At 40.0% G+C, this 15,845-nt stretch overlaps 1 protein-coding gene across 2 annotated transcripts in view; it reads right to left on the bottom strand.

The window, feature by feature from the left end:
- Positions 1-2,901: 2,901 nt before the first annotated feature.
- Positions 2,902-15,845, bottom strand: part of LIMK1 (LIM domain kinase 1) — a 213,222-nt gene continuing 200,278 nt past the window's right edge. For both annotated transcript variants that reach the window (XM_073616568.1, XM_073616569.1), the window contains 3 exons: positions 14,197-14,252; positions 13,892-14,049; positions 2,902-10,887 (listed from right to left, as the gene is read on the bottom strand). In XM_073616568.1, coding sequence (XP_073472669.1) covers positions 10,725-10,887; positions 13,892-14,049; positions 14,197-14,252 — 377 coding nt within the window. In that variant the 3' untranslated portion in view covers positions 2,902-10,724. The remainder of the gene's footprint in view (positions 10,888-13,891; positions 14,050-14,196; positions 14,253-15,845) is intronic.

Genomic DNA, 15,845 nt, shown 5'->3' with positions numbered 1-15,845 from the left:
GAACGACTACTCCCTAGGACAAGAGATGGTTCAAGCATTCTGCAAATTTGACTGTGCCTGAGCAGATTTTGGTTGGTTTGAGAGAAGCAAGCTATGAAGGGAAAGAGATTAAAACACTTTTTTGTACCCCTTTGAAACCACCAATTGAACTCACAGGTCTGGGACATCTGTGACCCAGAGAAGGGCAAACTGTAACAGATGTCCCCCAAATCTTAGGAGTGAGTGCACCCATTTATTGAAAATAAGTCTTTGGGGTAGACTTGGTGTATTTTGTGTTTTAAGTCTTGTGTCAAAAAAAAGTGCTGAAGTTAGGCTTAGCAGCAGAAGCTTGGGTGGAGCAATGATCTAATCTATGTTTTGAGGAGATAGAAGCCCCTTAGGGATTTTGAAATTTCCCATATGAAAGGGCTTTTCCTTCTGTGACATCTTTGAGGAATTTGTCACGTGTCTCACCAAAAAGACACTCTCTCAAAGGTGTCTGTTTACAGGCAACTACAGAAGACTCGGCTTTGAGCCACTAGATTCAAAGCATATGGACAGAAATCAAAGCCATTTTGAAGATTTGTGTCATGATTTGTTCTAGGGCATCCACACAAAAAAGCAAAGTAGAGGGTAATTGCTGTAATTGTACAGTCCTGGAATACAGAATCGTGTTGACTGTTCATTGCAATAGTCCAGTTAGCTGCAGTTTGACAAACAGAAATCACAGTGTATAAATATTTAAATAGCTGGTTCCAGACCTGAGCTTGTGAATGTAAAGAGAGCCTTTGAAGTGGTAGTACTCTCTTTTAAAAAATAAAATGGTTCACGTCATAATGTGCCAGTATACACTGTACACTAGTACATTATGACAGACTTACCTGTAAAGCGGATCCCTTTTGGGTTTGCACGCTACAGCCGTTTTAATGTGCTGTCCATGTGCTGAACTTGAGTGTGTCGTCCATTCATGTGCTAGTGATGTCACTGGCTTCTACAAATGTGAATATCTCCTAAACGGTGCATGTTTAGGAGATATTCACTCTACCTGTAGGCCTTATTATAAGCTTACCTATAGGTAACTTTACTACTGCTTTAAGAGAATCTCAAACTTTCTGAGAGCAGAATCTTTGAATTAAGGAACATCTTCTATAGATAGATCTTGAGCTTCCACTGGATAGAGTTCAGCAATGATTCAGAGGGGTGAAAATCTTAAATGGATTGACCCTGTCATTCGCTTTCAAATGTCTTCACCTATACATCATTTTGGTAATTTTTTTTGTCAGCATATTTTTTTATATTATTAGAATTTTAATAGAATTTTGTACTTTTTCTTACACTACTTAAAGCCCAACTTAACATTTATATTTTAAAAGTGGGATGTAGTCAGGCTTGTCTGGGTCTCCAGCAGTTCGACAAACCCACTGCACAAGAGTGTGAGTGTTGCTGATTTAAACACTCTTCAGGGGTGGACATTGGACAGCTGGTGACAATCTGCTGGACCCCAGCTAACACTTTTTAAGCAGTGTCTGTTTTTTTTTTTCTTTTAGAATAAAGGTTTTAATTAAATGAATAAGACTTACTGGCAGGATCAACAGACAATAAAACAGAGGGTACTCAGAAAAACAAAGACTGCTATGTTAATGGTATTAATAGATTGAATCATATGGGTCATTTTTGATTTTGCCCATAGTTTCACTTTAAAGAAGAACTTTAGGCAAAACTTTTTATTTTGGATAGAGCAAGGGAGGGTTATAATCTGTCAGATTTTTTTTTTGCCATCTGTGTACCATTGTGAAGATTTACCTTCACTTCCTGTCCCATAGCCAAACAGGAAGTGAGAAGAAATACCTGCAAATTAAGGGAATTCCTTGGGGACCCCCAGATCACCAGAACTAGTGACCCTATTGGAATTTTTCCCCTCTATTTTTCTAGGAGCAACCCAAAATTGGGGGGGTTCTTTTACCTTTCTTTTTTTGTTAATAATGGTAAACAGGACAAATAGAGAGGGTGAATCTCTCTAACGGGGACATAGACAGCAAAAAAAAAAACTGACGTGTTCTAATCTCTCTTCACTCTAAAACTAAAAAAAAAAAGTGTGGCCTTATACTGTAAGTGTGATATATAGGGTTGCCACCTCATCCCTTTAAACCCGAACACATATGAATTACACAGGTTATGAGGCCAATTTAATGCAGATAAGGCACCAAGTGGGTTTAATTACCACCTTAATTAGCCACAGAACCTGTGTAATTAATATGTGTTTGGTTTTAAAGGGATGAGGTGGCAACCCTAGTGATATACAGTAGCTTGAGACATTCAGTCTACTGCTGATTTTGCTATGCTTACCACAATACATTTTTTAATTTGCTGTCACTTCTGTCAAACCAGTACTAAACCAAAACTTAAGGATTGAAACTTACTGGTAAAGAATTACTAATAATGTATAAAATCATTTAAAGTGGATCAAGTCTACACTCAGGCCTCGTATACATGATGAGATTATCAGACGATTGATCGTCCGTTTTTTTTTGTTGCATGCTAGTCTCCATATCGAAAACGAATAGGTTTCTAAAGTACGAACATTCTTGTATGACAGAATAAAATTCAGAAGTGATGTAATGTATTTTTTTTGTATTTTCAGACAAAAACTGTATTGACTAAACAAAATTTGTACAGTTTGTCCCTTTGGAAAATTTCGGACGAAAGCTGTGTACTAACGATCAGATTATAATATGATCGCTTCAAAAGCATTATTTGTGTGTATGGGGCTTAACTCTAAAAATGGGTAACAGGTTCAGTCAAAATTGTATGCAGCTACTGCATTGTAAGGAGTGGAGCTACTGCAGTCCTCATCCCTGCCCACTTGTTGTTTGTTTTTGATAGTATGAGTCAGAGAAATAAACACACGGACCACACTGCAGCTTCTGAGACAACTTCATGTATTTCGATTGTTTTGCAGCAAAGTGTAACAGAACAGTAAGAGTGTGGTATTCAAGACCAATGGCATACAGTACAAATTAAATAATGTGCAACATTTTTACATCCAACCATTAGCCTAGACCTAAAATATTAATTTCGAAGCGCTGTTGTTTATATTGTGATTGCATTGTAAAGCGATTGACAACGTGTGTGAAATATTGCCTGTCACCTGCACATAATGGAGTAGCTATTTGTGGAGGTTAACCAATGGGATCCATAGTAGTGCTAACCAATACTGATAAAGGAGCCACTTATTGCAGCATGATTCAGTGATGTTTGGCATTTACTTTTAGTAAATGGGTTCTTACATCCCAAACCCCAAAGCTAGTACTTCCATCTCTAGCCTGCTTTGTTTGAGCAAAGTGAATATTTAACTATAAACTTTAAAGAGTTAACATGATGACTGTCACTTAAGGATGATGAGCAGTCAGATGGTTGAAGACCTCTTTACCTGACTTTCAGTGTAGCAAATTATAATGACAAGAGATAAAGAAATGATATTCACACATGTAGTACAAAATGAAGAACTTGTCCCTTGCTGTTCCTTTAATAAATAAAACACCTGCATTTTTATCACTTCCACATGAAAGCCATTACAAATGGGTCACAATTCCCATAAAAAACACGCTACATAAAACTCACAAAACTTAGAGATAAGAGTGATCTAGGACGCAGGTGGAGGCAGTTCACATTTTTACTGTGCAATGGCACCTTGAAAAGTTCTGTCAGGTATAAAAAAACTTTTGTTCCACCTACAACCTTGCCTTTCTCTACTTAGTTCTGTACTATGCAATGTGTGAGTTTTTATGGGCATTGTATCCAATTTTAGATGGTTGGTGAAGTTGAATTACAATAAAGACACTTTGTATTTTAACCTCTTAGCGCCGGCGCCTCTCAGCCCTTTAAGAGAGTTATGATGCTGGGAGTCGGGGCTTAAGACCATGTCACCGCCGTGATTGGCTGTCATGTGATCCAAAAACTCTTGATCGCTTCTTGCTTTCGGTTAGGCGACGGTAACTGTTCTGGGAGCACGCAGTGCGTGTGCTCTCCACACAGGTGTATTGGCAGCAATTATGCGACCCCTCTGGGCTAAGGACCAGACACAGAGAGGCCGCATATTTGCGTATGGCCAGCGCCAAGGGGTTTAAGAAACAGTGTACAGTCATTTGTTTTCTGATTTACACTACGCATGTCTCTACACTGGAATTGGCACTGCAGTTTGAGTGGATCCTCTGAGGGATATCATGGGAGGCTGCCATTCGTCTTTTGATTCAGTTGTTGAATAAATATTCACAGTGGTTGTTTATCTATATCCAATCAATCCCTATTGCTCATCTTAGGAAGAATTTCAGATTCAGCCACAAAAGCCTTATGCGCTCCAAAGACCATGTTATAACATGTGCAAATATATTGTATTAAAAAATTCTGGTACCTGCCAAGATCCCGATGCAAATTAGGTCCTTTGGCAACCAGAGAGGAAAGATTAATTGTTGACATATAAGTAATAGCTTGTCTATGAAGGAAGGGCATTATGTGAGTTCCAGCTTCTCTAGTATGTGATTTTTCCCATCAGCGCTATATGCATAGCACCATCTAGTGGTTTAAACAGTGTTTTGCATTTGTAGGGAACAAAAGGATGCAAGGCTTCATGAATTTTTGTATGGCTCAGAGCTGCCGAAGTGACATGCAGAGAAGAAGGGAGTCACACTGGCATACTTCATGTTTGAAAGCATTACATTGTTTCCACAGAAGAAGGTGGTTGTTTCTTTGAGCCCGGGTTCACACCATAATTCGCTGCGGACCGCACAGGAGCGCTGTGCGTCCCTGTTCACCGTTTCAGGGACGAATCAGGGCCGATTCTATGCCTGAATTCGGCCCTGAAACGCAGCCAAAGACGCACAGCGTTTTTGTGCAGTGCGCACCGCAGCCGCCCCGGAGATATGTGAACTGGCTCCATAGGGAGCCAGTCACATTCTCCTGCTATGCGAATTAGATGTGCGGATACGCACATCTAATTCGCATAGGTGTGAACCCGGGCTAAAACTGCAGTGTTGAGATTTTGCTAAGAAGACAGTTTTGATAAATCATTGCTTTCTGGAGTTCTTCCAATATATTTGTGCTTGAACACAGGAGTGTAAAATACAGTGCCTTGCAAAAGTATTCACCCCCTTGGCTTTTAACCTATTTTGTTACATTATAGCCTTTCAAGTTCAATGTTTTTTAAATCTGAATTATATGTGATGGATCAGAACACAATAGTCTAAGTTGGTGAAGTAAAATTAGAAAAATATATATATAAAACTATTTTTCAGAAATAAAAAACTGATAATTGGCATGCGCGTAAGTATTCACCCCCTTTGTTATGAAGCAAATAAAAAGCTCTGGTGCAACCAATTACCTTCAGAAGTCACATAATTAGTGAAATGATGTCCACCTGTGTGCAATCTAAGTGTCACATGATCTGTCATTACATATACACACCTTTTTGAAAGGCCCCAGAGGCTGCAACACCTAAGCAAGAGGCACCACTAACCAAACACTGCCATGAAGACCAAGGAACTCTCCAAACAAGTAAGGGACAACGTTGTTGAGAAGTACAAGTCAGGGTTAGGTTATAAAAAAATATCCAAATCTTTGATGATCCCGATGAGCACCATAAAGTCTATCATAACCAAATGGAAAGAACATGCCAAGAGATGGCAAGGAGGGCATTAATCAGAGAGGCAGCACAGAGACCTAAGGTAACCCTGGAGGAGCTGCAGAGTTCCACAGCAGAGACTGGAGTATCTGTACATAGGATGACAATAAGCCATACGCTCCATAGAGTTGGGCTTTATGGCAGAGTGGCCAGAAGAAAGCCATTTCTTACAGCAAAAAAACAAAATGGCACGTTTTGAGTTTGCGAAAAGGCATGTGGGAGACTCCCAAAATGTACGGAGGAAGGTGCTCTGCTCTGATGAGACTGAGATTGAACTTTTTGGCCATAAAGAAAACGCTATGTCTGGCGCAAACCCAACACATCACATCACCCAAACAACACCATCCCCACAGTGAAACATGTTGGTGGCAGCATCATGCTGCGGGGATGTTTTTCAGCAGTCATATCTGAGAAACTGGTCAGGGTTGAGGGAAAGATGGATGGTGCTAAATAGAGGGATATTCTTGAGCAAAACCTGTACCACTCTGTGTGTGATTTGAGGCTAGGACGGAGGTTCACCTTCCAGCAGGACAATGACCCCAAACACACTGCTAAAACAACACTTGAGTGGTTTAAGGAGAAACATGTAAATGTTTTGGAATGGCCTAGTCAAAGCCCAGACCTAAATCCAGTAGAAAATCTGTGGTCAGACTTAGATTGCTGTTCACAAGCGCAAACCATCCAACTTGAAGGAGCTGGAGCAGTTTTGCAAGGAGGAATGGGCAAAAATCTTATCCAAAGAGACTTATCCAACGCGACTTGGAGCTGTGATAGCAGCAAAAGGTGGCTCTACAAAGTATTGACTTTAGGGGTGAATAGTTATGCACATTGACTTTTTCTGCTATTTTGTCCTATTTGTTGTTTGCTTCACAATAAAAAAAAAAAATCTTCAAAGTTGTGGGCATGTTCTGTAAATTAAATTATACAAATGCTCAAACAATCCATATTAATTCCAGGTTGTAAGGCAACAAAACACGAAAAATGCCAAGGGGGTGAGTACTTTTGCAAGAGACTGTAGATTAAGGGCTCAGTATTAACAGAACAAATAGTAATAACCTAAATATGTAAGGAAGAACAGTCAGGATCATATCAGGTCAGGCTGGTTTCAATTTCAAAGTACATTAACATGTTCATAAAGGGCCACTTTAACATAGCAGTAGTTAAAATAGATTTTTTTGTAATAAAAAATTACTTATACATATGATAATATTATTGTTGGTTTCTATGCATACTCCTAAGTGGAGTGTGTCCAGAGCTCCCTAGCATTCTACCAAAGCCTGTACGCTACTGGCAAATCCACCAGGAAACTTTACTAATTTAAAAATAATACCAATATCACAAACCCCAACCACTCTGTTTAGTTTGGGAGGGTGTGGGTTTAATCCTCCATTAGGTCTTGACATGAAATCTTGATTCACTACCAGCACTGCCTTGAAAAGCTCGGCCGTGAGCAGAACTTCCTGGAGTGAACGCTCCATATATCCCTATGAAGAATATATGTGAGAACACAATGCTGATGGCAAGGAATTCAGTTCATGGCAAACCCTGGCTGTCAGATGTGGGAGTCTGGAGGTGGGAAAGGGCTCCCTACGGTGGTAACAGAACTGGTGTGGGCTCATAAAAATTCAGATACAGTCAAATACTTTTAAACAAAAAAAAATAAAAAGTGTCACGTTTCTGTTAACTTGTTTATATTGTTTTCTTGAATGTGGAGGGGCCCCTAATTAAATGCATTGGGGTACTCCTTGGTCTAGGTTCATACATATGCAGGTGTGGGACCACATGTAAAACGCACGTTCCCTCACCCTCAGCCAAAATGCGCTGCTCTTTAGCTGATGCACAGGGGTGCCGTTAATTCTTTATTACACCCCTTTGCATCAGAAAATACAGAACGTTTGCAGGTGCAGTGCGTTGCATGGCGCTGTTCCGTGCAGGGACGGAACAGTCAGGGACTTTTTCTCAGCGCTTCCTGCAGGTACAGCAGCCTATTCAAATGAACACACCCACACAAAGCGTGGAGATGTGAACCTAACGTTAAAGTGATTGCAGGTAGAGACCTCTTTTAGCCATTTATGAGTTTGGTTATGGTTTATTTTTTGATAATGGATACATAATTTTAAAATAATAATTACTAGTCCGTATTACCAAAATTATAATCTGCTTTAGATAAAGAGCTACTAATAACATTGTTATCACATTTTTGGGAAACTCTGAACATGAAGTAAGCTTGATGGTACAGTAAATATCATTTCTTAGCTCCAAGCTTTCTCTGGGTACTGGTGGCAGAAATCAGATCTATTGATTGGCTCTCTCAGCAACCATTAGGTGGCTCTGTTAGCACACAGATTCCACATCTGCTGTGGCTTCAGCCAGGCTCTATTTTCAGAAGAGGGCACAGCATTCTTTATATTAGCCTAAAATCATAACCATTACTGACTGTAATGCAAATGTATTAAAAAAATGTAGATTGTATATTAATTACATATCTTAGTTCAACTGTTTAATGAAAGTAAAATCTTCCTTCACATTTGAATTTGAGCATAGGTCCAGGTAAAGGTTGAGTGGTTGATTATGGGAACCTTTGCAAATCTGTAAATTTTATCAGCAGATCTTTATTACAAGAAAACCTCTAAATTAGATTTATTGCAAAGTATACCAGTCATTGAAGGCAGACAGTTTCTGAATATGACCTACAGTAATTATAATGCATGTTTTCAATTTACTAGCAGCCACTGACAGCACTGTAGCTTGAAGTGCAATTGATTATGTATTCGGTACCTTAAAAATTGAATAAAAAACAAAACAAAAACTGCTTGTCCTCCTGTATGGGTAACAACTACATTGTAAAATTGAGGAGGTCGATTTTGTTATGTTCAATGCACACTACTTGATGGACATGTATCTTTTTTAACCAACTACTAGAGGGTTATGATTGCATATTATGAGGATTATTTCTTGTGCTGCTACCATATTTTGATATGGCATTCCATTGATTGTGTTCTGATTGTTCCAAAGTTGAAACAAAATGGCTATAACCTGCGATTGTCATGTCAAATTTTCCATTAAAGTGGATGTAAACCCAATGTCATCCTTTCTAAACTACTGCCATAGGGGTTATCTATAAGGATATACATGCCTCCTGCATGTATATTTACCTGTCAAATGTCTCCCCTCTGTCTGTTATGAGAGCTGAAAAACTGCAGATTCTGTAGGCGGGTCTGTTGTCTGGAGCTCGGTGGGTGGAGTCGTGATGTCAGTAGACTCCCCACCCACCTCTACACTCCCCTGTGTATTTCTAACACTGAACTTCTGCTATGATCTCTAACATCCAGTGAAAAGACAGGAAAGTAACCACATGACTTCAGCATGCCAAATCATGCCGAGGTGTGAAACAGCAAATCCTTGCAGAGCTGCTGAAGAAAGGAGTGGGGGAGGGAATTAAAAAATACTGCATGTGTCTTAGGCTGAAGCACGAGATGTAAATCACCTGTCACTCACAGCAAGGGGGAGTATTTGACAAAGTTTTTCTCAGTTTGTGAATAGAACAATAAAAGAGGATTGCGCAGCGATGGATTAACTCTGTGTGGCAAGACTGGGCTCAAATGATAGGAAATCTTATACTCTACAGTATGATATCAAAAACAAAACATTTTTTTTTCGGGTTTACATCCACTTTAATGTCAGATTTTTTTTGTGTGAGAGTCTGATAAACTAGAGTAATCAACAGTTGTTTAGGGAAAGCTAGACAAGAACAAAAGCCTACCTTCCAATGTACAGGTAAGGCATGGCCTGCAAAATCCATGTTTAGATTCGGCAAACCTACATTCAGCATTATATGGTGTGGGCATTTCAGCATTTAGAACCCTAAACTTACCAAAAATATCAATATTGATGTGTTCCTTATGAAATACTTTCCACATACATTATATAAGGCAAAATTGTGGGCTATTTAAATGTGCAAACTGCGGCACAGAGGAAAACAAAGACTCATGGATGTTGTATGTAACATGAGGGGAGGGGACATGAAGTGCACTTATAGAACACAGCAAGCATGTAAAAGAGAGCACTGGAGGAAGCCTTAAGTAGCCTCATTTCATTTTCATATAAGCTACTGTACTTGCTAATGCATCCCCAAGCTATACATCTATTACATAACTTCAACATACTGTACATACTGGCTTTTAGGCAGATAGTCCATTGTTAACAATGCTGTCATGTCAGGACAATTACCATTTTCAAGCTATATAAAATAGAGATAGGTTGACACCTAAGTATTGTATTTTTCTTCTGGGGTATACAGAGACCCCTAGAGGTGTTGCAATTTAGAAACTCAGCTAACTGTGAACATTTGCAAACATTTATATGCTGGTGGTTTTAAAAGCTTCTAACCAATCTATAAGTGCTAAATGTGTAGACACATAACAAGAATTAAAATGTGTTTCTGTATAAGACAGCTGGCCTCATAAATTCTTCACTGTTTTTATACCAACGTGCATAATGGTCCTGTAAGGGAAAAATTCCCAGGTCCAGAATGCTTTGGACAGAGAAAAACCAGTAAGCCCTTCTTGGCAACATGAACAGGAGATCAGGATAGACAGGCTCAAGTCAAAACAGGACAATATGTACAGGAGGGTCTAAATATACATACAGGTATTTACACAAGGTGCAGAATGCTCCTTTTTAGAGGAAGTTTGAACAAATGGGGCGCCATGCAGGGTGGATGTGATGAAATGACGCCTTTAAAACCACAAAACGCATACCGGCTTTGTAAATGGTTTAGTGAGTGGCACACAAAAAGCCTTGTTCATCTTTACCAATGACAGCCCAAGGACCATTACAAGCTAATTAAACTCATTAGGCACCCATTGGAACCGCAAGAATGCATCTTTGGCTTTCCCTTCATTGCTCATGAGCAGTACCAGTAAGCTTGGACACAGAAGATCCTCTTCATTTAACCTAGATGTAGGGATATGTTATCCCCTCTCCTTGCAAAGTAAGCAACATGAGTTCCCCATACACGCAACACTGGGGTATTTGTATCTGGGTTTCTTTTCTGTTGCCAGTCGTGTTATTCTGTGATTTCGGGATGGGAATGCAGGGTACTCTCTCCTCTTTGATATGTCTCCCAAAAGCTTTGCTCGAGCTGCTCAAGATGTGAACTAAGGGGGAGCTGCAGAGTCAAGTGCCTGAGCAATGAGTCCAGCCAGAGCTGAAGCTGTGAGAAGGTGGGCCTGCAAGACAATAACATGTGAAAAGAGACAGTGAGGATCCAAAAATGTTAAACACACCTCTACCATGAGTTAGAAGCCACAAAAAATGTAAAGGTTAATTTGATAATTGGAGAGAGGATTGTTTTGAAGGAAACAGGAAACCTGTGCTAAGAGAAATATAGGAACTGCCATTACTAAAAAAACTTCTGAAAATGCTAGTTACTTAGCTGTCCTCAGCTTCACTCTCCTGGAAGAAGCAAGCAGCAAATGAACTCAAAACAATCGCTCTATGTATTGTTCTGGCACGGTGACTCAGAAGGTACTGCTCATCATGGCAAGACAACTAGCCTTTTCAGAAGAAGAGACCATCAATAGCTACCCTCTACATTTCTCCAAGCATAGGTTGCTTTTAATAGGGCAAGGTCTGCCATAATATATATATATATATATATATATATATATATATATATATATATACACATATACATACACATATATGTATTTATTTAGAAGAAAAATGTCCTTTTTTAAATAAAGAGACCAACACACCCTAATACATACAGTATATATTCAGCTATATTAAAATATATCACATGAGTGAACATTCAGGTTACACTTAGGCTTAATGTACATGGGACATTTTACAACCTCTCCTGAATGATTTAACTTGACAGATAGTAACTGACGTTTAACCACATCAATACTGGGCACTTTTGCCCCCTTCTTTCCCAGACCAATTTTCAGCTTTCAGCGCTCTCGCACTTTCAATGACAATTGCGCGGTCAAGCTACGCTGTACCCAAATGACATTTTTATCATTTTGTTTGCACAAATAGAGCTTTCTTTTGTTGGTATGTATTCACTACTCCGTTTTTTATTTTTTGCTACATAAGCGAAATTTTGAAAAAAAACAATATTTTCTTCTTTCTATTTTAAAAGTAATCCAATAAAATCGAATTTTGTCATAAATTTAAGCCAAAATGTATTCTGCTACATGTTTTTGGTAAACATTTTTTCGTTAAGTGTATAATAATTGGTTCGTGTGATCACGGACAGATGTACGCAAATGATCATGTACAGATGTGCGCAGGTGATCACGGACATATGTGTGCAGATAATCATTGGGACATGTGGTTTGTGGGACATATGGGGGGAACAGGTCTTTTTATTATTTGGGGACACGTGTTTTGGGGATATGTGTTTTGGGGACATGTGTTTTGGGGACATTGTGTGGGGACATGTGTGTTTTACATTGTGTGGTGACACTAGGTTGGTGATCAGTGAGTAAAAAGCTGTAAAAAAACAGCTCATAGTCACGGATCACCAGCCGTCTGCAGCGATCCCCTCTCCTCTCCTCACCGACAACTTCTGTGTGAGGAGAGGAGAGCCTCTGTGTTTACATCACATGACGGCTGTGATTGGACACAGCCGCCATGTGATCAGGAGGGCCAATCACAGAGCCCTCCTGCCGATCGGAGATGCACCGTGTCCGGGTGACACGAGCACATCGGGATCCCCCTCCTTCTGAGGGACGTTCTTGAACGTCCACTCAGAAGGAGAGAGCGCCCACCCAGCCATTTATGTACATTGGCCGGGTGGGAAGTAGTTAAAAACGTCCGTTTTGCTTGCACCATTTTGGTACGAATGCAATGTAAACTCTCGTATCGCACAGACATTGCATGTGATCTGCACAGCAATGCGGTGCAAATCACATGCGATGTCTGACATTGCAATAGTGTGAACCCAGCCTGAAAGTGGAATCCCCCTTCCGACACCTATACTAGCTACCTTGTAGAAGGAAGGTTCATATACTTAGCTATCCTCAGGACACTCTGGTCTGGTCACAAGATCAGCTCCCAGCAGCCAGCTTCAGGGGAGAGGAGAGACAGCCGACAACGGATGCCCCATAGTAAGCCTAAGGGTGACATCACCGCCCAGGCATTCCATCTGTTGTTGACGTCCTCTCCTCCCCTGAAGCTGGCAGCAGGGAAGATCATGAGAATGGACCAGAGTGTCCTGAAAATAGGTATCTGCATCTTCCTTCTACAGGATAGTTAGTATAGCAGGGGGTGGGAGCAAATTTAAGCTTATTTAGTTCTAGACTTGAATTCTTCTTTAAAAATAAATACAAACACAATGGATAAAGGATAACAGAGCCATCAGAGCTCCCTTAGCTCCTGCTCCATTCATAAGCGTGGGTGTGCTTTTCCTAGGTATGTGCCTACAATATCTTCTAGCAGATACTGTATACAGTTCTGAGGGGCAGGCAATGTGCAGCAATCACCTGATATCACTAGATTTGGTTCTGTCAACTGACAGTGCATGAGAAAAGGTGTCAGTTACTTCTTGTCAACTAAGAAGCTTTCCTGTAAAATCTACCACTCTGGCAATGCTGCAGCTTGTCTTCTGGTAATTTTTCCTGATTATGACCCTTATTTTGATCTGACTAGGCTCCTAGTATCCGATCCTAATCTCCTTTTCTTCTTGATTATGACTTGGCGTGAAAATTGATTCCTGTTACTTGTCACTTGTCTTGAATTTATGTCTAGTTCCTAGACTACACCCATGTCTGATCCCCAGCTGTCTCTACTGGTGCAAACCAGAAGTCTCTATCATTGAAACTTTCGGAAAGGAGCATGAGTCATAAACAGGACCCTAACTCTTATTCAAACCTATGTGTTGCAGGAATGCGTGCATTACCACAATGCATCCTGCACATTGTGGCAACATCAATTTGTAACCCCCATTGCAACGCAACACACAGTACTACCATGCATTGTGCTGCGCTGCATAGGAAAATATTGTGCACATCTGATTTTTGGTCTAATGTAGTGCATTGGCAGCCGATTAAACTAAATGGTCCCAACAAAAATGAACACACAAAAGCTGATGTTGTGTTGATTCTTAACTAATGCTTTAGTTACCCAATTTAGTGTTATATCTACATAAGACCGTGCCCAACTTGCAGCTTGGATTTTCTGCTGAATAACGACATTTAAATAAGACTAAGGTAAAGCATAAATTACCTTTTCTCAGGGTCCAAGTCACAGCATAATACTGCACTAGGAAAGAAGCCAGGTGGACAATTTGGGGGGCAAAATCTGTCCAAGAAGGCACACACATTCAACCCAAAATCCATGGAGCGTGGGAGATAGTCAGGGTCTGCACTAACACGACCAATTATCTAATGGGAAAAAAAAAAAACAAATATAAGACTTGTTCATCTCAGGAAGTTATTTCAGGTAAAATTTGAAAAACTTTATGTAATTGTTACAATTTATGTGCAGAGAAAAGACAAAATACCAGAAGTTGGCAATGTAACTAACAGTACCTCACACAGAACAATTCCAAAGGAGAAAACATCCACTGACTCATCATAGATTCTCCCTGTAAAAAGAGAAAGCACCCCAGTCGACCACAGAATGGTAGCATAGGGTATTGATGATGATATAAGTAAATGTCATGAATAATGATCTTGGTCTCATATTATCACTTGATTTTCACTTGCTTTTAACATTTTTTGGAATCAAATATTTCTCAACAGTTTCTTATTGCCTATAGGAATGTTGATAACAAATAAAATCTTAAAGTGTATATAAATATATATACACAAAACTTTATTTTCTAGATTTGATAAAGTAATGAAGGAAGGTTTAAACAGAAAAAGATTAGAAATATGGAAAATAACAAACGTTCACACAAATTATAATAATTGTCAAAATCAATATATCAACACAAAAAGTGCTCTAAAAATGCTTAATGAGATCATCCAAATGTGTAGTCCATTCAAGTAGTCCACACTAATGCCCCGTACACACGGTCGGACTTTGTTCGGACATTCCGACAACAAAATCCTAGGATTTTTTCCGACAGATGTTGGCTCAAACTTGTCTTGCATACACACGGTCACACAAAGTTGTCGGAAAATCCGATCGTTCTAAATGCGGTGACGTAAAACACGTACATCGGGACTATAAACGGGGCAGTGGCCAATAGCTTTCATCTCTTTATTTATTCTGAGCATGCGTGGCACTTTGTCTGTCGGATTTGTGTACACACGATCGGAATTTCCGACAACGGATTTTGTTGTCGGAAAATTTTATATCCTGCTCTCAAACTTTGTGTGTCGGAAAATCCGATGGAAAATGTGTGATGGAGCCTACACACGGTCGGAATTTCCGACAACAAGGTCCTATCACACATTTTCTGTCGGAAAATCCGACCGTGTGTACGGGGCATAAGATTCCAAAAAGCAGGTGAATGTTCCCACTCTCTCAGTGCTTTCATGCAGTAGAAAAAGGAAAGATGCATGGTCAATCCATATACTCAATGGTGCAAATCCTAAAACCACACTGCACTCACCAGAAGACTAATGATAATTAGCCTATATGTAGATTTGCAATGGGTAAGTTTGGGTTATTAAAGTGTTTGTTAACATAAAAAAAAAAAAAAAACAATAGATCCTGTCCCTTTAAAGCATGTTTTACAGCACAGTGCTTGTGCTGTGTAATTTGGCCCCCTGTATCACCTGAAATACCTGGCTGATCCTGACAGTTTCTACCCTCCACTCTGTAAACTGACCACGGTTTATCATGGCTGCTGAGAACTTTCACTGTGGTCAGTTTATGTGCCTCCATCATCCACAGCTCTCCTGTTCTCTATCCCTGCTTGCCTGTCAGCTAGTGACAGTGTCTGCCCCTCCCCCTCCTGCTGCTGGAAAAACATGTACATATTTATACTATCAGCGCTGTCTCTTAATTCAGTGTGCCCCTGTGTGTGATTTATAAAAAAATATGCTGATTATACCTAATTTCTGAGCGCCGATAGGCGCTCATGTGACCAGCCAGCTCTCTCCTTCTCCCCTCCTGACTGACGTCAGTGGGGGAATCTCTGCCCTGCCTGCTGAATCTGTCAGATGGGTGGAGGAGAGAGCCAGCCAGTCATGTAAGCCGCTTTTGAATAGTTTTTTCTGCAATATCT

Source organism: Aquarana catesbeiana, linkage group LG02 (assembly GCF_042186555.1).
Source record: "Aquarana catesbeiana isolate 2022-GZ linkage group LG02, ASM4218655v1, whole genome shotgun sequence".
Lineage (NCBI taxonomy): Eukaryota > Metazoa > Chordata > Amphibia > Anura > Ranidae > Aquarana > Aquarana catesbeiana.
This window is presented reverse-complemented; position numbering and strand designations above follow the sequence as displayed.